This window comes from Corvus brachyrhynchos, unplaced genomic scaffold, assembly GCF_000691975.1.
Source record: "Corvus brachyrhynchos isolate BGI_N302 unplaced genomic scaffold, ASM69197v1 scaffold56, whole genome shotgun sequence".
Lineage (NCBI taxonomy): Eukaryota > Metazoa > Chordata > Aves > Passeriformes > Corvidae > Corvus > Corvus brachyrhynchos.
Window position 1 is genome coordinate 7,184,897 of NW_008238664.1, and position 25,069 is coordinate 7,209,965.

Consider the following 25,069-nt stretch of genomic DNA (forward strand, 5'->3'; position numbering starts at 1 on the left):
AAGCAGTCCCTTGCCAACCTCTGCCAGTGGGATGGGGAGGAGAATCAGAAAAAGATGACTTGTCTATTGAGAGAAAAAAAGTTTAAAAATTGAAATAAAATAAAAGATAATAATAATAGTAATGAGAAAGAAGATAAAGAAAGAGAGGAATAAAACCCAAGAGAAACAAATGACATACAATACAGTTTCTCAGTGCCTGCTCACCAGTGCCCAACCCATATCTGAGCAGCAAGTGGTGACTGCCAAACAACTCCCCCCAGTTTATATACCAGGCATGATGTTCTGTGGTATGAAATGTCCCTTTGACTTGTTCAGATCAGCTGTCCTGGCCATGCTCTCCCCAATGTTCTTGTGCACCTGCTCACTGGCAGACTGGAAACTGAAAAGTCCTTGACTTCATGTAAGCCCTACTTAAAAACAACTAAAACATCAGTGTGTTATCAATAGTATTCTCACACTAAATCAAAACCACAGCACTGTATCAGCTAATAGCAAGAAAATTAAGTCTATCCCAGCTGAAACCAGGACAGTGGATGAGAACTGTCATATCAGGGAAAGTGCAAGCCATCAGCTTAACATCAGTCCCTGCTGAGCACACAGGTTGGATAGGCTAAACAGGACAGAGTAGCTGGGGATGCTGCTGAGCAGGACAGAGGCATATTGACAAAACTGAGTGTGGAGTGGGAGGAAGGACTGAAATAGTTGAGGTGCTGCAGGTGGGGTCACAGAGACACTGACTAAACTGCTTATTGCTGTCAGGGGCTCCGATGACAGGACGAGCTGTGAGCCAGGACTGTAGGATGGGAGGTCTGGTGCATGTCAATACCAGTCTCTACCCTGCTGTCAGCCTGACAAGGGAGACTTGCACAAGGGCATGGGTGCGTGTTTCCCGAAACAAGGTAACAACCTCCTTTCTCCTGTTGCAGCAACGCTTTACATACCCAACCTGCTCCATTTTCAAAGCAAATTTACAGAAAGGGCGTTTGCTGAAGGCACTACATTGAATCTGTATGTGTAAAGCTGACCCCAGCTGGTATTTGCTAGATACTGGAGAAACATCAATGCCTGTCTTTAAAAAAGATCAGAGAGAGCAGAAGGAAAAGGAGCTCGGGAATTGTAGATTTATGGAATCACTGCTGCTTAACCCTGGTTCTCAGAAAGCATATGACATAAATTATCAATTGAACTCTGTCAGCACCTGAATAATGACATGGAGACTTGTAGAAGTCCAGCAGGATTTGTTAAGAACAAGTCATGTCAGACCAATCTAGTATCTTCCTGTAACAGGGTAATGGGCATTTGTAGACAGAGGTGGAACTTAAGGTGTCATCTACTTGCACTCCAGTAATATTTTTCATCTCTTTTAACATATTTTGCTAGCAATCTAGAGGAACAAGGTCTTGAGGAGAGTTGTTATTTGTGAATAACAAATGCATGCAAAATGAATAAGAATGTCAAAAGAGAAAGGAGAATGGACTGGTGTTCTGTGAGGGTCTGTCCTGTGCTCAGTTCAGTTCAATGTTTTCTTTAATAGCCTTGATGGTGGATGTAGAATTTGCACATTAAATTTGAAGATGACAGAAAGCTGGGGGGACTATGAATTTGTTGGAGAACAGAGTTAAAATTCATAGTGCTCTTGACGAACTGGAGGTACACTGAAAAAGTGTGATGTAATTCAATAGAGACAAGTGCAAACTATTGTACCTTGGCAGGAATAATAGACTACATAAATACAGCACAGAGAAAGATCAACTAGATCACAGTTCTGTAGAAAAGGATTGGGGGAAAGGATAAAAGAGGATCACAAGCTGAGCATGGTTGTGTATTGTTGAGAAAGAGGCAAATGCTGTACTTGGACATATAAACAGGAGTTTAGCCTGCAAGGCATATGATGTAATCTCTGTGCTCTGCTGGGTGATGGCAAGGCTTAAAATCTCTCTGCAGTTCTGTGGATAGCATGTCACAAAAGGTCTGGTGAAACTAGAATGACACTGGGGGAAGCATCAAGAGTAATCAGAGATGTAGAAAAAAAGTCTTATGAACCCAATTTAATGAATTAGCATTGTTTAGTTGTAATTTGGAGAATTGAGGAGAAAGGGGGAGACACGGGACAACAGGCAATGGACTCTGAATGCCAGAGCTTCCCCATTTGCCGCAATCCCTTTAACAGCACTAAGTGAGAGCGTCAGTGACTGTGTCAGCACTCTTACCTGGTCCCCAATGGAGGAAGCATTTCTGTGATGTGGTTTGTATGGTTAGAGGTTCAGGTGGTTCCTGTGTCTTTGAACAGTTCCTTTGGACTGTGGTCAACACAGTGGCACTGGAGGCTGTCTCATGAAAGAAGGGGGGCAAGGGAGCAGGACTCATGAGGAATCTCTCCCACTTGAAACAAGTGGGTGCATCTGGGTCAAGGGTCTGCTTGGGCCCAAGAGCTGCAGTCACTCACTGTCTGTGCTGTGTGCCAGCTGATGTCTTCAAGGTGAGGTTGGAAGGTTGGCAGGTGATCTTCTCCACAGCATCTGTAATCCTGGTAGAAGAATAAAGGCTACATATTGTCTCTTCTGTTTTTTTTCTTTAAGCCAGGCTTTGCTCTTTATTGCCTTACTTGGCCTTATCTTTGTTTTATTCTTTCATCTCTATCTTCTGTGTGTATATGTCTGTCTGTCTATCTTCCTATCTATCACCAGTATATATCCACAGTGATTTAACTGCCTCAACTTCCTCTCTTCTGGACTTCTTGTATGTGTCTTTGGGGTTACTGTAATTCCCCAGGGCTTTCATATATCAACTCTCTCATCTTTAATGTCATTATTATGGTGTCTTGTATTAGGCACTGCAAAGACACCTCCCAGAGGTCAGTCTCTCAAAGTGTTGAAAGGAGATGTTGCACACTACAAGTAGCTAAATGAAACATGCATATGGAGAGAGTGGGGGATCTTGGGTGCAATGAGGAGGTGAAATACCTGTATTATGGCATAATGAATGGTGTTTGTAACTTGCTGTCTGACTAGCTCTTGCAGACATCAAAGCTGAAGAGAGTTTGAAGGCTGAATGTCATGGTGTTTAAAATTATGTCTAGATTTCATTGGATGCCAGAGTGCCAAATCCTGTCTCCTAAAAGGAACTGGGAAACAAATTTAGTCTTCCATACCTGAAACTGCATCCCATTAATTTCTATTTTTTAAATTTCAAATGTATTCACCTCATACTGCCTTGACATCCTTTTCTTTTTTTGGGGGTGGTGGTGGTGTAATATTCATATACAGTTATCATTTGCATTACTTTTAATATATGTTATGAGACTGAGGCCCTGTGAGCTCTTTGACTAGCCCTGTCTGGTAATACTTAGGAGCTATATAAAACAACCTTGAAATGCAGAGGCAATATTTGGGCATGGAAGGACAGGTGTTCTTAGTCTTTTGAGAATATCTAAAGTCTGTAGCTGAAGATAAAGGGGGCAGGAAAGCAAGCTCCTAGGAAGGCAGAAAACAGAAACACAGCATTTTTATCGATGAATGAGCTTTTATGAAGTTGCTTTTAAAAGGCAAAATTATATGGCCATTTGCACTGCCTCTTGATTGCTCTGTGCGCCTGCTATTCTTTATGCTGCGTGCCATTTTCTGCCTTGTATTTAACTTCACAAAATATTCTGGGATGCAGTTTTCATAAAGATGCCTGTATTAACACATCTGTACTGTTTTGTACTGTTAGATGGGGGTAGGATTTCCTCCAGGAGTGCTCATTAACATCCAGTATTTCTTGCCCTTATTTTATGCCATAGCTGAGCGCTAGGCTCAGCTAAGTTAGCTGAGCTCTAGACTTGAGTATGACAGATGGCTATTCTGGTGCAGCCTTTTTTGGCCCCTTTTCTCCTCCACTCACACTATAGCCGCAAGATAAGCTTTGAAGGCTCATTATCTAAATCATTGCATAGAAAAGTCCTTTGGGAGCCAAATTCACCTCTGGCATAAGTGCTGCAATTCCATTGACTTCAGAGTAGGTTCACTACTTGACGTCAGGAGAAAATTTTTGCAATGTAGATATCAAAATGAACAGGTCTAAGACATAATGGACTGCTTTCTCTCCCCAAAATGACCCATTCACAGGCTTGGTTTGGCTTGTTGTCAGTGCTGCACTCCATCCTTGCATATTGAGGATGCCTTTTCTGTTCGTTTCTGTCCTGGGACTTTCTTTTCTGCTCTGTGTTGTATCCTCCCGAATGCCTTCAGATCTGCTTGTCTGTAACTTCACGCTTCCTCTTCTTGCTCTTTGGAGACGGTTGTGCTGAGTCCTTGCAGCAGGTGTTGTTGAGACAAAGCTGAAATAGCTGTCCCAGGATGATCATTGCCACTAGGTGTTAGGAGGTTGTGGAAGATGTAGTCTGAAGTCCATAAATGCTGTCTCATAGCTATTGCAGGCCGAGCCTCTCGTATCTCCCTTACATAAGGGAGCAAAGACAGGGAGGACCCCTGGAAGCCTGGTGTACAGTAATCTTACAAACCTGAGGTATTTTCAGCAACCAATACACAACTCCTGGTGGTATTTAGAGCCTTGCAACCACTCTGGAGGGGACAAGTTGTGTCAGCAGCCCCTGGGATGGGGGAGGACAGTAGAAGTGCAGGCTGGCAAAGCCTGAACTGATTGACTCTTATTGGCAACGAACTATTTTTGGGAGCCAATGATGAGAACAGCCTGTACTGCTGCAAGTTTGACTCTGCCTTGCAAGGTTATTATCTGTGAGTTTAATCAGAGTCTGTCACATGCATGGAGTGAGTAGCTAGTGTCTCAAAGGGTGTGTTTTGTGCTGGGATAGGGGGAAGGAGAGATAGGGGATGGGGAGAGAAGCTTTTGAGGTATGAATGGAAGAAAATAGACACTCACTTCTTGAGTTTCTGCCGTTTTTTTCAAGTGCCGTTAAATACATATAAATTACTTACATGAATTCAATTCCCAGATACCTAGGAACTTCTTGTGGTCAGGCAAAGGCAAATCAGTGATTGCACATCTCTTATTTGCCCTGAGCCTAGAGGGTCCCCTGTGAACGAACTCTGTTCACAGAGGTTGCTTTGCCCTCTGTAGAGATGTAATTGTACCTTCTTGGGATGAGATGTGGCAGCTGTTCATCAGTGCAAAGCCATTTTAACCAGCCATTAGGAAATGTGTGAAAATGGAGGAGTAATTAGGGAGACACTGTAATGAATGGCACTTGGGCTGCAGTACAACTATCATTCTGTGTCATACAAAAGACCAGCACTGGTTAGTTTGATTTATGAACTGTGCAGAACAAGCTTATGGTTATTTTGATTATCTGTGTTACTGTATTCACTGAAAAAGCCTGCCAATAACCAGCGCCCTGTTGTGCTGGGAGCTGCACAGAGAGACCTAGATGATGGCCGTAGCCACTGAACACTTACTGGGTAACTTATCTGCTGAGAAATCATGGTCACGTAGGCAGATGAGAGCGTCAGTGCACAGGGAATGCAGGCAAGTTAAGAACAGTAGTAAATATCCAGGATTCTCTTGCTCAGCATACTTAGGGAAAGGTCTGTAAAGAGATGACATATTTTATCCACTGATGGCAGTGAATATTTTTGCACTGACATGCTAGGGAAATATGAAATGGGGGAGGATTTTAAATTTTGTGGACTATAAGCTTAACATATCAGCAACTTGACTGTTGCATATTATCTGCAGCTTTCTGGGCAAAAGTGAGACTTATGGTAGAGTAAGACAAAAAGCAATGACATAACTTCACTGGTGTTCATGGGACCTCCCTCAAGAAGAAAGCCAAAGCTGAAGAAAACTGTGTGGGTCTCTCAAAAGTGACTGAGGAAAGTGGAGCAGGTCAGCATTCCCATTTTGTTGCTGACTGAGGGGTTAGAGGCATCCAGTGTCTTGGAAAAGAGGCACTTGATGCAGCTGAGAAGGGAGGCAAAGGACGACTGAAAACAAAGGGGAAACATTATATCAGGCAAACAGTTTCTGAAACAGCCTTTAGAACGGATGTGCAGGGGAGCAGGACTGAGATGCATTTGCCACAGGCAAAGTGAAAACATGGTAGAGTAAGGAAGGGAGCAGAACCATTAATGTCAGTGAGGGACAACAGACCTGGGTCCTAATCCCAAACCTCAGACCTGCATCTTTGATGACAAAATGGGGTCAGGAGCCTGGCTGTGTTCCCCTACAAAAACCAGTCTGTCCAGAAGCAGGGTTTGCTTTCCTACACGCAGGAGTTGGAGCATGGAGCTCTCCTTCATGCAGTCCTCCTGTGCTGCTTGCTGTACGGCATTGGACTTCTGTGTTTTTGGAGATATCTTGTCCACTCTCATGAGATCTGACTTTTTTCCTAATCTATAAGATTACAGGCACCTCTGACAACAGCTTTACAATGACACAGTTGCAGAAGTGCAATAACCTCCTGCAGGAAGCAGACAAAAGTTGTTATGTGTAGATAAAGGCATGGATAGTGAATGAAACCCATGATCCTGTCAAAAATTCCTGTTTGTTCTCTATATTAGTGTCTGTTCTGTTTGGAAAGTCTGCATTTTTTAGGCAAGAGAGTTCTGTAAAGTGAGAAACGAGAGACACGGGAATATACACATATCTACTGCAGTGCTGACAGGCAGGGGTAATCACAGACAGGGAGAAGGTGATGGCTGGAAAGGGCTTGATGCCACAGAGAAAGCAAACTGCAAGGAACCTGACAATGCAGCAGCCACTTTGGGGAATCATCAGCTGTGATGGCTGTGAAAAATCCCAAGGGCTCCCAAGTGCACAAATGCAGTTATGATTTGACATCTGGATGACTGGATTGACATCTTGGGAAGGATGTTTTCATTTTCCACTCTGCTTGTAGAGAAGTGGGAACAGCTGGAGGGAATGGGCTAAACTCTCATGTTCAGTGGTACACACCACACTGACAGAGCAAGTCTGTCTACTCCTCTGGTGGATACTGTTGGCTCTTCTCACTCTTCAGATTTCTGAGGGACAGGGGCTTCTCCCTGTAATGGAAGAAGGCTGCCTAGGGAAGGAGGTAAATTTCTATATACTTATTGCAGAGTTCAGGTAAAGAAACATCTCCTCTCCCATTCCTCTTGAACATCCTGGTTTGCCTATGTGCAAAGGCTGGGTTTTTTGATTTCTCTATGCAGATTGGGTACTTTGTTTTGTCATTATCAGTAAGGAGCTTTTAATCCAAAGCATCTTCCTTTTCTTAAGAAGACTGATGTAGAGCAGGGTAAAAAAGTAGTAAAAAACCATCCTGCTGAGGGAGAAAGAAAAGCTGCAGAAATTGCTGAAACAGAGGGAAGAAGTGACTTTGGTTGATTGCATTCACTTCGGGCCCAAAGTTCTTGCTGATGGTTTGCTTCCTACCACAACTCAATTAGCAGCCAGAATCTTTGTACCTGGAGAGAAAATAGTACTAGTGAACCTGAAAGGGGGCCTTCCTTGACCTTTCCTGCTCTCTGGGGAAGTGAAAAATCTGGGACATACTCCTGCAGGAAAGTTCTCCAAATCTCTCTGAAGTGTCACCCTTCAAGAGCTGCATGCCAGTGCACAAAAAATGCCCTCCTCTGATCATACAAGTGGTCCTTCAAGTCTGCTGGTTCACTGTTGTGGACTCTGTGTTTTTTGCTAGTGTGCTCTGCAAGAAACTGTCTCTTGACTGATTTTCTGAGAGCTTTTTAGCTCTCCTGGTTATGTTGGGAAGCATACAAATAGTATGTGGTTTCCTAGGGTACGGCATATTTTATATGGCTATTACCCTTCAAACTGCTGTCTTACGTGGGGGATATAAGTGGCCAGATTTATACCCTATTCCCTATAATGCCCATTTTCAGAACAGTGTTTCTTAAGGAATCTAGAAAAATCCAGATATTATTCTTTGGTATCTCATAGAGGCTTGTGAAATCTGTAGTGCTGTGGGCATAGGCACAAATAATTCTGTGTGGATGTAGGATCCATAAGCTGGTGAGCCTGGAAGGAACTCTCAAAGGAACCTCCTGGTGCCCAGTTCAGAGGGCAGAGGAGCAACCAGGTCTGGGTCTCATGCCTGGCCTCTCTCGGTGACAAACCCAACCAGTTCTCAGAGATGAGCCTCCAACCTTCTCCTGGGCATTTGAGGCCTCTTTGTGGAGTATGACAACAAACCAGGAGAACAATGGAGCAGTTAAAAAAGACTTTAAAAAGTTATTAAAAAGACTCAGCATTAGTAGTAAGGTTAATTAGCTGTGTCTGTGATTGTTCAGTTAAATGCTCTTTCCTCTATCAGCTTCCCAGTATGGCACATTCTTGGCTTTTGGATTTATGCAGCTGTATTAACACAGACCTGTATTATATCAGCTCTGGTCTCAGGGTGAAAACCAGCCCACTGTGCTGGCTGGGTCGGAGAAGAGAAGGGGATGGTTGTGTTTCCAGTTCAAGCCCTCAACACTTGTCTGCTCCCAGCCTTCCAAGCCACGCCTCTGTTCTTTCTCCTCTGTGCCCTGAATACTGCAGGCAAGTCCCTCACGTGCTTTTCTGCATCTTCTGTGGTTTAGTAGCTACTTAAATATTTATTTACGTAGAACTTGCCCCTAGAGATTGTGTTATGAATGCAGAGGAGGGGTATTGTGAGAGAAGGAGGGAATGAGCAGTCCTTAGAGGGCTCAGTGTTGTCTATTGCCAAGAGGCAGAAACTGCACGAACAGGCTTGTCCTGGAAAAAGATTAATGGGTGAAAGAACAGGCACACACGTGTGCACACAAACACACACTTACACATGTATAAACACAAACAGAAAACTGGCAACCGAACACAAAGAGAAGGAAAGCATTTGCATGAGTCAAGTGATTAGAGTCAGTCTGATCTGTTCAGTCATGGAATTTGCTCTCTTTTGACCCATAGGACACCAGCATTTTTACAGATCTGCCATCCAGAAAATGCTGCAGAAAGATATATAAGGCAGAAGGGATGGCCCAAGATGCTGCGTTCAAGAACAGGCTACCATGAGTTGAAGGACAGGCTGTATATCATCAAATAAATGTTTCCTGAGGTTTGCAAGCATGCTTGAATTTGCCCATTGATTTAAGTGTTAACAATCTCTTTGTAGATAGCACATAGGAAAAGCTGGAATCTTTTTTGCTGTTATGATTGATATTGCTTGAACTTTAATCATATGCAAGAGGCAGCTCAGCTTGTTGAATTCATTAATTGCTAAGGCGTAACATATTCCCTTAATTGGATTCTCTGCTAGATAGAGATGTATTTATATGTATTTGTATATGTGGTTACTGTATGTATTTAGCTCCACAAAAGATGATATTAATGGAACGTTCAGCTTGCCTGGTGAAATAATCAGCAGACTGGAAGGGATAAATGTTCACTCATAAGCACGATCTTTCCTATTGCAAAAAAAAGGTAAGGCCTGGCTTACTGGCTATTCTTGGCACAGCAGTAAAGCAACTAGGCCTATAAAGTTGGCACTGAGGAAAATTTGCACTTGTATGTTCCTTGGGCTGGCTGTGGGGCTCTGTCCCACCACTGTGCCTGTGTTGGTGGTCAGTCTTTCTCCAAGACTGTTTCTCCTGCCCTGGTCTAGAAGGCTCCCTCCATTTCCTTGTGGAAGACAGCACGGCGTTGGTGAGCCAACATCTCTTAGCCACAGCTGGGGATCATCCTTGGAGGTGGGCTCTGAGTAGTGCAGGACAGGAGAAGCAATGCTGCCATCTGAGGAGGCTGCAGCCTCCCTTCCTTCCACCCACCCACATCTCACTCCTGTGTGTGGAGAACTACCATGTGGGACCCTGGATGGCACAGTGGCTGCCTCAGAGTCATGAAGGAGAGCTGTGTCCAGGGGCCTCAACTGATTGAGCTCTATGTTGAGTGTGGGAGATGAGATGCATCTGCTTCCGGGAGGCTGGAAGGGGCAGGGCTGAGTGGCACTGCATCAGCCTGAGCATCGCTGTGCTCCATTTTCCAGGAAAGGTATTTTCAGAGAGCGAGGAAAGACAGCTGCCTGGTCACTTGCATCGCTTCAGCTTCCAGAGCAGGTGGAGAAAACCCAAGAACGTTCTCTTGAGCTTTAGTTAATCTAAAATCCTGCTGCTCCTTTTACAGTTGCTGATCCACGTGCCTGACCTGCGGTACTGCTGCTCTGTCATTAATCAGCACGATTTCCACTGCTGGCTGCCGTCATGCACGGCTGCTCTACGCTAACCACCACCCTTCTACAGCAGAGGTCCTTCCTCTGATGTGGGGCGTGAAGGTGGTGTAGGTACAGCCCTGAGCTGCACAGTTCCTCTGGAGTGGATGAGCTGAGGCATCTCTTTACTATACTGACCCTTGTCATTGCTCCCAGCTGTCAGGTCCCTGTTCATGCCCCTTGCAACAAGGGACCCATTATTCAGAGCCTTTAACAGAGGGAGAACTGAGCTTCAGGAAGCTTTGGTGGCTTGCTTAGGGTTACAGAGTAAGCACAGGACAAGATAACAGCCAGCACTTGGATCCCTTCACTCCTGGGCATCTGAGGAGAAAGCATCTGCTCTCTGCACAGCTGCTGCACAGCTGCTTAGGGCAAGTGTGCCCTGTGAAACCCAGCTATGCGTTGCCTTTGCTGGGATATGCTTGTGGTGGTAAATCCACACAGTGCAGAGCAGTGCCACAGGGGTGCATCAGCACAGCTTGGTGCAAGGCAGCTGTGTGAGCCTGGCAAGCTGCCTCAGCCCTCAGCTTAGCCTTGCTAACATGGCTACGTGGCATCTGGACTATAACTGTCCCCATGCCATCTACCCCTACCATGGTACCTCTGCTCTGAGGTTACACAGACCAGACCAGCTTGGTCCTGTCATCACCTTCCATGCAGCCCTCAGCCCTCTCTCAGTCTGTTATGAGCATGTTGCTGCAACATGAGAAACCTGCGTGCAGTGTGATCTGCCTGGTTAGTGCCTTGCTTTCGTCTCACCTTCTGGCCACCAGGACCATGAGGGACCTGCCAGCTTCACCCTCTTCCACTTCTCTCCAATGCACCTTTTCCAATTTGGCTTCTGATTTCTTAGCCTCATTCAACCCCTTGGCAAGGTCAATGCTGCTTTTTTCATCATAAAACAGGATTGCGTAATCTCTACACTGGTTGATTTTCTTGCTGTCCATTGCTGTTTCTTTATTCCTCTTTCCTCTGTCAGTGCTTGGAGATTCATGGACAGCTCTTTCTCCATCTTCACTGATATTTTCTTGGCCCATTTATTGGTTCTGTAAGAGCTCGTGCACATTCAGGCTGTAGAAGCAATTACATACAGAAAATAAAAGAACAGTGATTCAATTTTTAACTCATGAAGTTAAGCTAGAAAATGCCAGTCTTGTTTCCCGGGCCACCTTAATTCTACTTCTTCAAGTTTCTTTGACGTACAAGGGTTGAGAGAGGGACTCCATGGAGAGAGTTGCATGCACTCATTAATTAAAACTTGAATCGAAATGTCCACACACAAGTGGGATGGAAGAAAGGCTGAAAAGGAAACTGTAAACCTGCCATTTTCTAATACTTCAGCTTAAATAAATTACACTTAATGGAGTTTGTTTTATGGCTTGGTGGTGGGTTTTTTATATGTGCTGTGTTTTTCTTTGTTTTGTAAGAGGAAACCCCAAAATCTTTTTTGTAAAATACATTGTTCATTCTCATGCATGCTGAGCTTTCAGCACTGAGTCTTACTGTTCAATCCAGTGACTAACCTGTACTTGTTTCACAGACATTCATGAAAGCTCAAAGTGGTTTGCCTTTCTTCTGCATCCTGAATAGTGGAGTGCAAGTGACCTTTTCACAGTGAGGCACATTTAAACAGATAGAATAGAACCTGGATGGTTTGTCCACATTTTGTGTGTAGCCTGATTGGACCTTTGCCTTTCTCTTGTTCTACCAAAGCTGAGGTGTTGTACTTACCGTGGTGCTGGTGGGAGTCCCCACTGATTCACTGAGGTGTTGGGTTTAGCTCTTAAAACGTTTATGCTCAGATGCTGTTTGGGTTGTCTGCCAGAATTTCTGCAAGAAAGTGACAGAAAAGAAGTTATGATTATTCAACAGTTTACAATGCAGTTAAGAGTGAATTAAATTTGATGGAAGTAAAAATCATGCCCTTAGCCTCAGGGTTTTTGCCCTGCTGACTTTCAAATGCCTGTTGCAAAACATGGAGAAGTTGGTTTTGCTCAGGGAACAGGCCTGCAGACTCTTGTAATGGAAAATGTCAGAGAACTTAATTACAGGCTTACTACTAATTCCCCTTATAACAGAAGTAGCTACGCAGTACACACCCATTTAAATACATGAAGTCATCCAGCTACTTCTAGACTGACAGAAATCATCCCACGTGTGGACTTACATGTCATCATAAAAGATATCCTGCAACTTGCTGAGAGCCTTAGCTTCATCTTATGTCTCCAAGACTGCCTCTGTCATGCCGGTTCTCCTACTTCTAGGCCACAGAAATGGTACAATATCTGTTTTGTGTTGACATGTTTGTGCACAAAATAACAGACATATCTTTGAAAAATAGATGTGCCTGAGGTCCATCAGGTCTGAGAGAAGGGGAGAATTTTATTTGTTTAGGGCCATGCTCCCAAGAAAAGAGTTCTTGGCTTAACTCTTCTTTGCTAGCTGGGATTGGCAAGTACATAGCTTCCTCTCTCCTTTCCTAATCACTGATTTCAAGGTTACCTCTCACTCTCTCCACACTCATGTCTGATTGTGCTCCTTTTGCACAGAGATGCCTTGCAGCCCAGATGGCCTCAGCTGGGCCTTTGGCAATTCTGCTTGGACTCCAAGCTCAAACTGGCTTAAGATAACTGCTGCTGGAGGGTACCTCTGTGTGTGAGTAGCTGTGTATGGGATGGGAAAGGAGGAAGAATCTTTGGCAGAATCACTCCCTGATGCTCACAGAGCACTTGCTGGCTACAACCAGCGTGGCAGTAATGCACACCTGTGCCATGAACCAGCTGTCCTGCTGGTGGGCTCCGTCCTGGTTGGGTCTTCTCTGTAAGGTGTAGGTAGAGCTGGCAGGTCTTGTCTAATACTCTACCCAAATTTGGAGGAATGTTGTGGTTTTCAAGCAAAGCCCAGCACTTGGCTGTAGCAGTGGGTCAGGTGGGGGTCCTGCAGCTCATGGGTTCTCTTTCTGGAGTTCTAGTTCTCATCCATCAGAGAGTCTGAAGCCTTTAACCGCACATGGGATAGAGGGAAAGCAGCAAGGATGTCCCTAGTTGCTCCTATCCCACAGCTTTCCTTCCCATTCTGTCCCTTTGCAAAGCCAAGAAAAGAGACCTGGCAGAGGACCAGGATGCAGAGCAGACCTGTTGTTTCAACTCAGTTTGGAGATCTGGTGACAACTTGGAACACTGTTTCAGCTGGCTGCCCCTTGGAATGGCCCTGGTACACTGCGCAGGACTCCCTGCCATGTGCTAGGTTGAGGGGGGCTGCAGACATGCACCCTGAAGGTTTGGAGGCAGTGGGGCTGGCTGTGGCTGTGCCAGTGTGAATCCAGACCCAGCATCCTGACGAAGGGTGTTCTGTGGATGCGGACAGCATTTGCAGTCACCAGCTCAGTGCTGTCAGTGGTGGGACAGGAAAGAAATGGGGCCTTGCAGCTTTGCAACTGCTAGCTGCTTTCCCTGGAATCTGCCTCCCAACATGTGCAGTAATTCCTCTGGAAGACGTTTGATCCTCCCCTTTCCAGCAGTGAGAGGAGAGCCGAGCACCCTGCATCTCTCTGCCAGAGGGGCGTGTACAGCCGTGCCGGTGCTGCTCTTGGCAGGTGTGCACCTCTGCACAGGGGCGTGGGGCTGCCAGGCAGAGGGCAGGGGCTCTGGCTGCTGTATGCGGGGTGGGGAGGTGTTTCACCCACTGTGACACCCCCCACTGGAAGCTGAAGGATCTCTCTCTGATATTCTCAGAGATGCTTTTCAGGCAGTGCCTTCGCTCTTGCTTGCACAGCACAGAAAACAATGAGATTTAGGTAACTCACCCCCTCTCTCTTTAAGTTTTCTCCTCTCCTAACCCTGCTGGGGCCGGCTTCAACATTTATCTTTTCTCAGCACAAGGAAACAGTTTTGGCCTTCCTCTGCATCTGCATTTTTAAACATTCCTTCAGCTTCAGGTCCCAAGAGATTGTGGGAGAGATATTCAGTCAGTGTAAAGAGTAGGTGTCACTGCACACGTGTCAGGGTTTTGTACACTGCTGTACTGGACCCACTTAACAGCCCAAGCTCTAAACTGTCTCCCAGACTGCAGTGAATTGGCAAGCAGCCCTCCCTCTGTGTAACATGCTTTAGGGGGAGAAAAAAATTCTGAGTGAAAGAAATGAAAGCTCAGCAAAATGAAACTCAAACCCAGAACTCAACAGGGAAAGCCAAGGGGAAAAATCATTAGATAGGGCATTACATGCATGGACACGTACTGGATGCAGACACACACCTGCACAATGCGGATGCACTCCTAGAGACCGCAAAATGCTTACATAAAGCATTTAGATGCCTATACATGCACGTAAAAATACACTTTTCAAAAAACCTTTGTGACTCCTGAACCGCCTGGGACACAAAACATGCAATCTTACCAATATCCCTGCTACGTTTTCCCCTGCCCCCCCAGTTCTGCAAAGGAGAGCAGTGGAGATGCTCAAGGTGAAGCCTTCTTTCACCTTAGATGAACAATGATAGGGACAGTATAAGCTCCCTGGCTTTAGATTCTATTTACCAGACCGGGATGAGAACAGACTGATGTTGCTGGAATTTGGGACATTTATTTAGCTCCCCTGTCCTCACACAGTCATTTCAGAAGGGCATGATGGCTCTAAGTATGCAACACTATTAAGTAAGAGTCTGAGTCAGGTGCTGTCACTGCCTGTTAGCTGAAGGTGGGTTGTGTTGGATGGTAGTCAGTTTTCAGTGTTTGTTAAGATACAAATTTTGTTCTAATTCTTCTTCCCAAATCCTAACACCTGATTTGCCCCTGCTAGAAGCTTAGAGTTACATTCTCCAGCCTACTCAGATCATAGCCCCCGCTACCATTAACAGCTTCCTCTCCCCTCATGTCTCCTATTTATGCCTGTGCTGATTGCAGTCTGCATTTCCATAAATCATGGTTATGTATACATCAGGTAGCAGTGAGGTCCTTGAATAACTTTGTCCCCTTGGAGTCCCTCCTGCTCCAGCATGAGCCAGCCTTGCCTGGATGAACCACTTTCTGGGCCACCAAGTTAATGCTACCAGCAAGACCACCATCATCTCCTGGAGGGGCTAGTTTTATACCTGTACTGAATTCTTGGTGCCTTCTGGTTTGGAGGAATGATTTAGCAAGGCAAACTCTTTGGCATTCTCACAGCTCTGACCTTTTTGTGACACTAGTGGAGCCCCATAGTTCACTGACTTTGCAGAAGTCAGACATGCTCAAAGTATACCTCATTAACCTTCTCTGGCTAATCATGGCAGGGGACAGGCCCTTAGCAACTGCAAAAGGCATATAAATGCACCAGGAAAGAAATGTTTCAGCAAAAATGGCAAGAGCTGTGTAAATGCCAGACCTCAGTGAGATGGAAGACCATGTTTCTGCAAAGAGCTTTTATTCCCAGAATGAGTTGTAAAGCAGGAGCAAGTACCTCACCCTGTCTGTATTCTAAGCTCAGCCTCTCTCTTTCTGGCATATGCTAGGTGCTGTATAAATATAGAGGGGAAGAAAATCACACCATCTCCTGCAGCCTACATTTTTAATTGAAAGGCTATTAGAAGCAATTCCAGCTTCTGCAGGTGCAGTCAAGAAAGCAGCCTTCCCCAGGTGGTTGTGGAAGGTGAACTTGAGGTTCAGGAAGGAGTGTTGTTTTTGTGTTAATTAATTTTGCATGTGGTGCATTCACAACCATTTCTTGTCTGCTTTGGCTGATGTGGCTAATTAATCACCTTAAAGTGTCTGTAAACAGGAGATTTTTGCTCTTTGTGGCATCTCTTCTCCACCTGCTGTAGACCAGCCTGTGTGAGGATACAGACCTGTAGCATGACAGGGATTGTATGTTTGGTAATGGGTGTGATGCTAGCGCCGTAAGTGTGAGAGTCATAACTTAACCGGCTTCTATGAAAGCTGAGGAATATTTTAACCTCAGGGCACTAGAGAAGGTGTTGCTGCTGAATGAGGGAAGTAGGAGCAAAGGAGTTGGAGGTATCATTAGCATGAGTCTTTGTGTTCATGTGGGTTAGCTGGGGGACAGAGATGCGATGATTGAGACTGAGTTTTGACATTTGCAGACTGAAAAATTGAGGGGAAAAGGCTGAGTGGAATTCCTCCTCTTGCTTCTGCTTACTTATAGTCACTGGACTGGAAAGGCTCATCTGGTCCCATCCCTCTGCTCTGGGCGGCAAAATCATATAGCCCTTTACAAACCAGTTGTGCTTCTTCTTGACCACATTTTAGTTGCTTTCACAGCTACTTTTGGGCAGCTGTTTCGGAACTTCCCCCTCTGATGGTTAAAATCTGTCTTATTTTCAAGGCAAATTTCCTTACGATCAGTTGTTCTTTTACCAGCATTGTTTTTCCTGCTTCCTTTTCTCCCTTGTGTATCTGTCCCCCCTTTATATATACAGAGCAGTCATATCCCCTCTTAGCTTTCATTTATCTAGGTTAGACAAGCTTTTTAATCTCCTTCTTTAAGACAAGCTCTCTGTTCCCCCAATCGCTCAATCCAAGGTTATTTCTGATAACTAGCTTTTCTCTAAAGTTCCTTGCTGCTTTGCCCAAACTGAGTGTAAAACATCACGACCTATTGCCTGTTGAGTAATTTTGGGGTAAAGAAATATGCCAACTATCAGATCCAGAAAAAGAAACATCAGGGTGCTGCTGTTAAAATTTGCATTTGTTCTCCATCTAATCTCTATGAAGCTAAATACTCCCATAATAACTTAGTTCCTGATAAAATTTCTCTTTAGAAACAGTAATGACATCTCTATCCAGACTGAAAGCCAAGACTGTGGAGCTACAGTAGATCTCTGTAGTTTGGTCCTCATGGAATATCTTGCACCAGCCTTCCAAAACCTATTTCAATCCAAAATGATTCTACTTTATTTATGCATGATTTATTTCTTCACAGTCTACTGCAGCATTAAGGTTACAACAGCATCCCCTAGGTCCACCTTTATTTGATGTACCCTGAGCAATACCTACTTCCATTGGCAGTGTCCCAGTTATACCTGCTATTTCTATGGTGCTTCTAGAGTGGCCCTTTTCAGGTCCTGCCCAGTTGTTCCGGTTTTCCCATGTCCTCATTCAGGATCTGTACCAATTCTACTGACAAGACTCTTATTTCTCCTTGGACTTGTCCTGCTTCCCAGAGGGGTTAGGTATGCTTCTCCATCATCTATGTTACCAACAACAGTCCTATTTTTTGCCCCTTGTCCAACATCCTACCTTTACCTTTTCTATATTTGATCTTCCATTTTTCATGTATTCAAATCAGGTGTAAAAGTTATGTAAGATTTTTTTCAAAGATTAAAGACAGGAAGTTTTCACCTTTATAGCATTCATAGATGCATGCTGTATATGTTCCCTCATCTAGCTCTAGACACATGTGTATGTGTCTCCTCACTTCCACAGTGTCTGTGAGCCTCGTGACCTTTTCTGTTTATCTACCCAGTGCACCCCAGATGTAAAAAACGTGCCATTATCTCAGTTTTACACAATGTGGAGCCACAAAGGTGCAGATCAGGTTACAGAGATTCTTGGTGGAATAGGGAAGGAATTTCTGCCTCCTAATTCATGCTCTCTGTTGTTGCTTTAGTGCTTCCCCACTGGAATGAATAAACTCCTTAGCTCCTGGGGGAAAAAAAATAAAAGAACCAATAACAAGGGAGGAAACGTTGAGCTTTTGGGAAAATGCAGAAAGCAGTTCAAGTCCTAAGTGAGTTTGGAATGGTCTTTTTTTTTTTTTTTATTCTGCAGATGAAACCAAAGCTCTCTGTTGTTGCTTTAGTGCTTCCCCACTGGAATGAATAAACTCCTTAGCTCCTGGGGGAAAAAAAATAAAAGAACCAATAACAAGGGAGGAAACGTTGAGCTTTTGGGAAAATGCAGAAAGCAGTTCAAGTCCTAAGTGAGTTTGGAATGGTCTTTTTTTTTTTTTTATTCTGCAGATGAAACCAAATCCCTTTTGTTCCTTTTGCATTTCTTCTATAGCAGGGTGGGGGCAGGAATTGAGATAAGATTGTAAATGAAAAGAGAGTGGTGCAAGGCATCGTGCAAATAGGAGCCTGAATAAAATAATAACTATCAGGAGACTGCCTAGATAGTTTTCTTCCAGCCTGTTGAAAAACAAGCATCTGAAGATTCAGGCTCTCTCCTGAACCTTCACCCCAGATACCAATGCAATGCTGCTGAGTATCTTGCCTAAGAAATGTATCTGAGCATTTCTGGTTTAATTCAGAACTGTATTCTCCTGCCTAATCCTTGAAAACCAAGTTTCTAGGAGGTTTTAGTTTTCCATCTGTTGACACTAGTTATGGGTCTCTCCAGATGCTCTTGTGTTTTGAGGTCCTACTTTGGCATATTAGGAGGAACTCAGGGATTGACTTCTGCCTTTGTTGGAACAGACGATTTTGGAAATTCATGAGAGTAGCTTGTACTTGTCCATACTACCCATCTGGGTAAGGATTTTGTAAATGGTGAGTCTGGATGCTGATCATTTGAACAGGTGGCTGCTTTTGCCAATGTAGCTTCTAAGATAGCCACTGAATGAGACTATCAGCTCCTCTCCGTTATAAATATCTTACTGACCTGATAACACTGAAAGGAGCACATGTAGGAGAATAAGGAAATACACTTTCCTGGTATAAATTGCAGCAAGAAGATTTAGGTTAAACATCAGGAGAAAAAACCTCACTTTTTAATGGAGAGGACAGTTAAGCACTGGAATAGATTGCTCGTGGAGACCATGGTCTCTCTGTCAGTGTAAGGACAGGTGGAACATCTGCCACAAATGGCTGTTACAAGCCTTAGCTTCCCTTGGGAGGAGAGAAAAGCTTCTGTTAAGAATTAGTTTCAAGGAACTAATGTGAATGCACCTTTCATTAAAGATGCGCATTAACATACTGCAGAACTCTTATTCTGGCTGCATTATACCGCGGTTAAGGCAATTTGCCAGCCAGCTGGAAGCCTTTCAGAAGGCTCCCACTTGTTTTCCCCTTGCATAGGCAATCTCACCTTTTGTCTGTATGGGATAACTTATATGCTTAGACAAATAGCATATATGATTAACTTTTTGTTCTACAATAATTTTCCCTTTCTTTCTTTGCAAATGTGTTGGGCTTCTGCTTCCAATCTTGTTATCCAAAACAGGATTTTATATTGAAGGTAGAAGTTAGCTACTCCCCTGCCTCAACACCTCCAAAATCATCCCCAAACCGAAGTGACTGTACTTTCTTGATAAGATCAGACGTGGTACAGATAGAGCAAGGGGCAGTTAAGGTGAAATTCTGTTTCCTAGGATCTGTGTCCTGACATAAAGTAACATTAAATAGGGATTGGAGAATATGATTAGAAAGAAGTTTTTATAGATCCCTAATATCCTTACTTTTACTGATTCTGTGACCTTTCAGGGCTCCTAATGGAAGTTTGGATGACTAGACTGATTGGAGAACACCCAGTGGGTCTTGAAACTGCAGGGTGACCAATATGAAGGATGCCTGGGGTAGTTTATTTTTCCTCTTTTTGCTGAGGCAAGCACTCAGCAAAACCCAAGTAATAACAGTTCACAGGCTGTTAATACAAAATACCCTGAGACTTCAGAAATGCCTTGCTCTGCTCTGCACAGCTTGGTAGGTTATATTCTTTAAGTGTAGGCATCTTTACCTTGACAAATCTGTGACATTTAATTCTGCTAACCTCTGTCCCTACAGTGAATTGCTCCTTCCCTCTCATGGCAGATTATCTAGCATATGATACACATTTGTGTATTGTTTATCTTGCATTGTCTCCATCCTCTGCATATGTGGTGTTTCCTATTGCCCACATGTTGCTTATGACCATCCTTCTTTAACTATGTGCATATACATTTGACCTTTGCATGCATAAGCACGTAAAGAGGTCTGCCCCCTTTTAATTCACTATGATTTTCTGACTTTTCTTATTCATATCTGTACATGTATGGAGGTATATGGCATGTCTGATTGTTCAGGTTAGCAATAAAATATAATACTTGCACATATTTTTGAGACAATCCATAGTTGATTTGGAGATTTAGGTCAAAACATTTCCCTTCATCCTGTTTTTCTTCCTCTTTGGACAATTTAGAGTGATTTTATTGGGATTGTGTACTACTGTATTTGCAGGTTAGGTGATTCAGTGCACAGAAGGCTGTGGCAATGCTGTCATTGTTATCCTAATTTCTTAATGTTTCTGTGTAGTACAACACTGTGAGACGTGCCTGGCACACAGCCTTATGAACTCCCCTTTCTGTCCCAGAGAACTTCTGGGTAATTATGGGTTGGGTTTGCCTATCTGATCTAATTTATCACTTAGGGGGTTATATCATGCCTGTTACTGAGATATCTAAATGCTGCTGAGATTCTGTGAGATGTCTCTTTCATCAGCCACTTATTTCTACTATAAGTTAATGTTGCTGAGCTGAAATCTGGGCTGTTCTGTGCAGCATCTTAATCACTGGTCCCTACTGAGCCCCCTGTGGCAGTTACTACTTTTGGGGATTTGAGCTCAGTTACTTGAGAGCTAAAGTGGCCCTGCAGAAATCTCTGGCTCAGATGATGATAAATTGACCTGCTTGGTGAATGAGTGGGAAGTCCAGGGCTGAGCAGACCCTGGATAAGCATGTGAGTCTGTGCTCTTTATTCCCTTAGAAATTCACTTTCCACATCCAGGCTTAGATATTAGCATGAGTACAGACCATCTCCATGGGTGCAGGGAACATTAGGGCAAGCTCTCCTTGGTATTCTTTGCCTGTGGGAAGGCAAGACCTGCTGCTCAGACACTTCGCCCACCTTTTTACAAACCCCCCACCTTGTGCTCACTGGGGTGCTGTGTTCACCCTGCACAGGGATGGAGGATGGATGTGGAAACTGCTGTCTGTGGGTGATTTCTTCTGCCTTTCTTCTTGCCCCACAAGCCCTCAGAGTGAATTTTTCTTTCATGGCTAGATGAAGTGTTTGTTTGTTTTGAAGGTGACAAGTGTTTTATGTGAGTTCTGGATACTCTCAAATGCCAAACCCCAGCTGGGCTTTGAGTTTCACAGATTAACCACTGACACCTAATGAGCCTTTAATAAGTGTTTCTCCCTCCCATTCTGTCATTTACATAAATAAATGCCTGAAATTTGGGGGCGGTGGGAGGGGTGTTGGATTGGAGTGGAATGAAGCTTTTCTGTTTACCCCAAGCAGGTACACTGCTAAGAGCAGTCATGCAAGCCTCCCACACACCCACACTGCCTCTGCCATCAAGTCAGCATGTCTCAGTCCTGGCCTGGAGGACTTTCTTTGAGGAAAGCTCCTTCTAAAGCCCAGTTAGCTTCTTCACCCTCTCAGCTTCAGTTGCCAGCCAAGGTGCTAATTACTGTCAGCTGTGATGGTGGAGGGGTAAAATGGAGAACAAAGGCGAGACTTTGAGAGTTGAAAGTGCAGTTATGTTCAAGTTTTCTCTTTTCCTGGATTTTTTTTTGCAAGAAATGGTCTACCAGGGCAGTGGGTGAGGTTACATATATTGTCTCATTAAGGACTGCAGTGGCTTCAAAACAGCTCTCATTTGTACCAGCAGGTATAAGGCAATTGAGCCCCACATCCTTTTTTGACTACTGAAGATATGATCTCTATTTGCTTAGGAAATGGAAAGTTAAGTGTTCTAAAATTGCAGTAGAAATTTATGGAAGTTATGAGAATTAGGGAGAAATAGCAAGATTTAAAAAATATCATAGATGCTCTTTGGTATTAATTTTCATGCATCAAAAACATAAAGCAATTCCTTGTTTCCAGCTAAGGTATGTAATCAAGTCATTGTGTACCTGTTGTTTGGCTGAAAATGCTGAAAGACATTGTCTGTTTGACCATGGTTACAGTATTCCCGTGGTTATCCACTCACTCTCCCAGAGGGTGAGACCATCACGGAGTTGAGACAACTCAGACATCTTTATTGTTTTCCACTTCGCCCTCGTTTGAATCCACTTACTCAGAGCCTTCTCCCCAGAAATGTCCCCATCTTACATGAGTCATGAGCTTGGGCACTCCAGAGTGGTCCTCTTACCCAGTCCTTCAGTAGCTGTGGTTGATGCAAAGGGATGGGACAACTAGAAGTCTACCTTCTGTGGTTTGTGTCTCCGCAGGTGGGGAAATGGAAGGAAAAAAAGTTGCAGATGAAGTATTATGTGTGGCCACGCTTTGAGCTGTATCCTGACTCTGAGGAACGGGAGGATGATCACCTGAGTATCGTGACCTTGGAAGAGGCACCATTTGTCATTGTGGAGAACGTGGACCCCCTAAGTGGCACCTGCATGAGGAACACGGTCCCTTGCCAAAAACGCATAGTGACTGAGTATGCACCCCTGTATTTTTCTGCTCATCTTGGGCTCTTCATTCTCAACAGAATGTAGAGTGTCTGTTGGGCCAATACCATCATAATCTGACAATCTTTTTTAGAAAATTATGTCCATTTGCCCAGCCTGTCTCATGGCCATTCATGATGGGCCCCTTTGGGCAAATCATTGTAGTGTGTCCCTTCACCCTCCAGCACAGATAGCACAATATAAATTGTCCACATTATATTGTGGGAGGGGGAATGCAAACTGACAACAGAGGGGAATTACAGGAGTTTCTCCCAGTCTTTTAACCCATTATTGTTGTGATGGTTCAGGAACAAAACTGATGAGGAGCCAGATTATATGAAGAAATGTTGCAAGGGGTTCTGCATAGACATCCTCAAGAAAATCTCAAAGTCTGTCAAGTTCACCTATGACCTCTACTTGGTGACTAATGGCAAGCATGGAAAAAAGATCAATGGGACGTGGAATGGAATGATTGGAGAGGTCAGCAGCAAAGGGAGGGCATGGTGGGCTTCAACCCTGGGCTGGGTGACATGGGTCAGGTCTAGCCTCCCATCATTATTGGGTCCATTTCTGAGGCAGAGACAGAGGTGACCCTAGAAATGAATGGCCTGCATTCTTTCTTGGCACTGAGTAAATTAATCTGCTCTGACACTCCGACCATGACAACCTTTCTTGTCTGACCATTAATTATTATTCTCTATGGTCTCACAAATTTGGCCTACACAGTCTTAGAAAGAGGCTGATATCCATGCACCATGGTTGCTGCAACCTAGATTATGCTTAGGTTGTATATAAGGTGAATAAAGAATGAAATAAGACTTTGCAGTGTTAGAGGGAGGATAAAGCAAGGACGGAAAAATGAGATAAGACGTCTTCTCCGTGGATGATGTGTTTATCCTAAGACCTCTGTGGATTTATTTTTTATACACATACCAGCTTTGAGGGGAAGATTAATGTCTATAGGTTTCCTGAAGGAAGAAGGTGCCCTGATGAAAGTTTAGAAAGGAGAGATGTTACAAACAATATAGGGAATGGGATTACAGGAGTAAAAGGATTGTGTTGAAAGGCAGGAAGATGAGAAGGTGCTTGACCGTGGTTCTTGAGGGCTGCCTTGTGTCTGTGTGTGATCTCTTTCTTTTCCTCCTCCAGGTTGTCACCAAACGGGCCTATATGGCTGTGGGATCCCTCACCATTAATGAGGAGCGTTCAGAAGTGGTGGATTTCTCTGTGCCCTTCATTGAGACGGGAATCAGTGTCATGGTGTCACGTAGCAATGGAACTGTCTCACCTTCTGCCTTCTTAGGTATTGTTTCAATCTAAAATTAAAACTTCACCCAGTGGTCATAAAAAATTAGGTGAAGGTTGCTTGTGATTCTTAGCCTGAAAGCTCTTTTTGGGAGTACCTGTGGGACAGGTGTATAAAAATATACTGCAATGTTTTAGAACTAAATCCCAGGCAAGGAAAATCCAGGCAAATACAAGTGCAAATAGACGCTGCCTGTGAGTTCCAAGCCAAGACATTTTTTCAGCAATTGTATGCCTAATCCTAGAAAAAAATGGGCTCACTCAGAGTTGTCACATACACCTCAGCACGTGGTTTCCTGGTGACTCAACTAATAGTATGTTTAAGGAGTGTAGGCCAGAAGAAAATTGATTCAAACCTTATAGCTGGGGTACCATAACACTTAGTGATAGCAATTAGCAATAAATTGTTGCACATTCAGAGACATTCTTTGTAAAGACGTTGTTAACTTGACCCTCCCTTGACACCTAGCAGAAGTTAGAGAACTAATAGACCTTCTCAAGAACAGTTGAGCCATCGGTTCTGTGCTGACACTGTGTCTTACAATAAAGGCATTTCTAATGTCCTTCAGTGATGGAGGGTGATCAGACAATACGGAAATGATACTGCATTTCCCCGAGACATTCATGTCTTCCTAGTATCTGCTATTTGGCTTTATAAAATGCTTTATGATGCAGCAAACACAGTATATGAGTTATATAATTACTGTCTGCTCTCCGCCAGAGTCCTGAGAACATTCGCAAACAGAAATACTTTTATATGGGTAATGAAATGTTCCCAGACCTTTTTAAATATGAGTATCATGACTACTAACTCTTTGGGAGTTTTTGCCCTTATCAAGTCCACCAATATTGCTGGGGTACGTAAAAGCAATGTTAAAATTATCTCCAAAATTTAAAACTGCAATTTAACTGAGTTTGCAATATTGGCTATACTCTGGAGCAAAATTCTTTGTTTCTTTGATCTGGTTCAGTTCCATATTTTTCTGTTCGGGCTTGGAGATGGAGAAAACCTGGCAGAGATCAAATACTTGCAGAACATGAACACTAATATTTCTAGAATGAGCCAGTGTTCCCATTGCTAGAGGGATGGAATACTAAAAAACCTACTGTCTCTATGGCTGAACCTTAGAAATTTGGAGATGCTCTTTGGCTCGATAGCATCTTGAAAGTTGGATGCTTGTCTGAAACTCTGCCAGTTCTGCTTGATTTTCCCCACT

The 25,069-nt window shown here is 43.9% G+C and overlaps 1 protein-coding gene across 6 annotated transcripts in view; it reads left to right on the forward strand.

Moving 5' to 3' along the window:
- The window catches only part of GRIN2B (glutamate ionotropic receptor NMDA type subunit 2B), a 222,741-nt gene that overhangs the window by 168,359 nt on the left and 29,313 nt on the right, over window positions 1–25,069 (forward strand). For all 6 annotated transcript variants that reach the window (XM_017737898.1, XM_017737897.1, XM_017737900.1 and 3 more), the window contains 3 exons: window positions 22,329–22,537; window positions 22,856–23,027; window positions 23,697–23,850. In XM_017737898.1, the coding sequence (XP_017593387.1) occupies window positions 22,329–22,537; window positions 22,856–23,027; window positions 23,697–23,850 (535 nt within the window). The remainder of the gene's footprint in view (window positions 1–22,328; window positions 22,538–22,855; window positions 23,028–23,696; window positions 23,851–25,069) is intronic.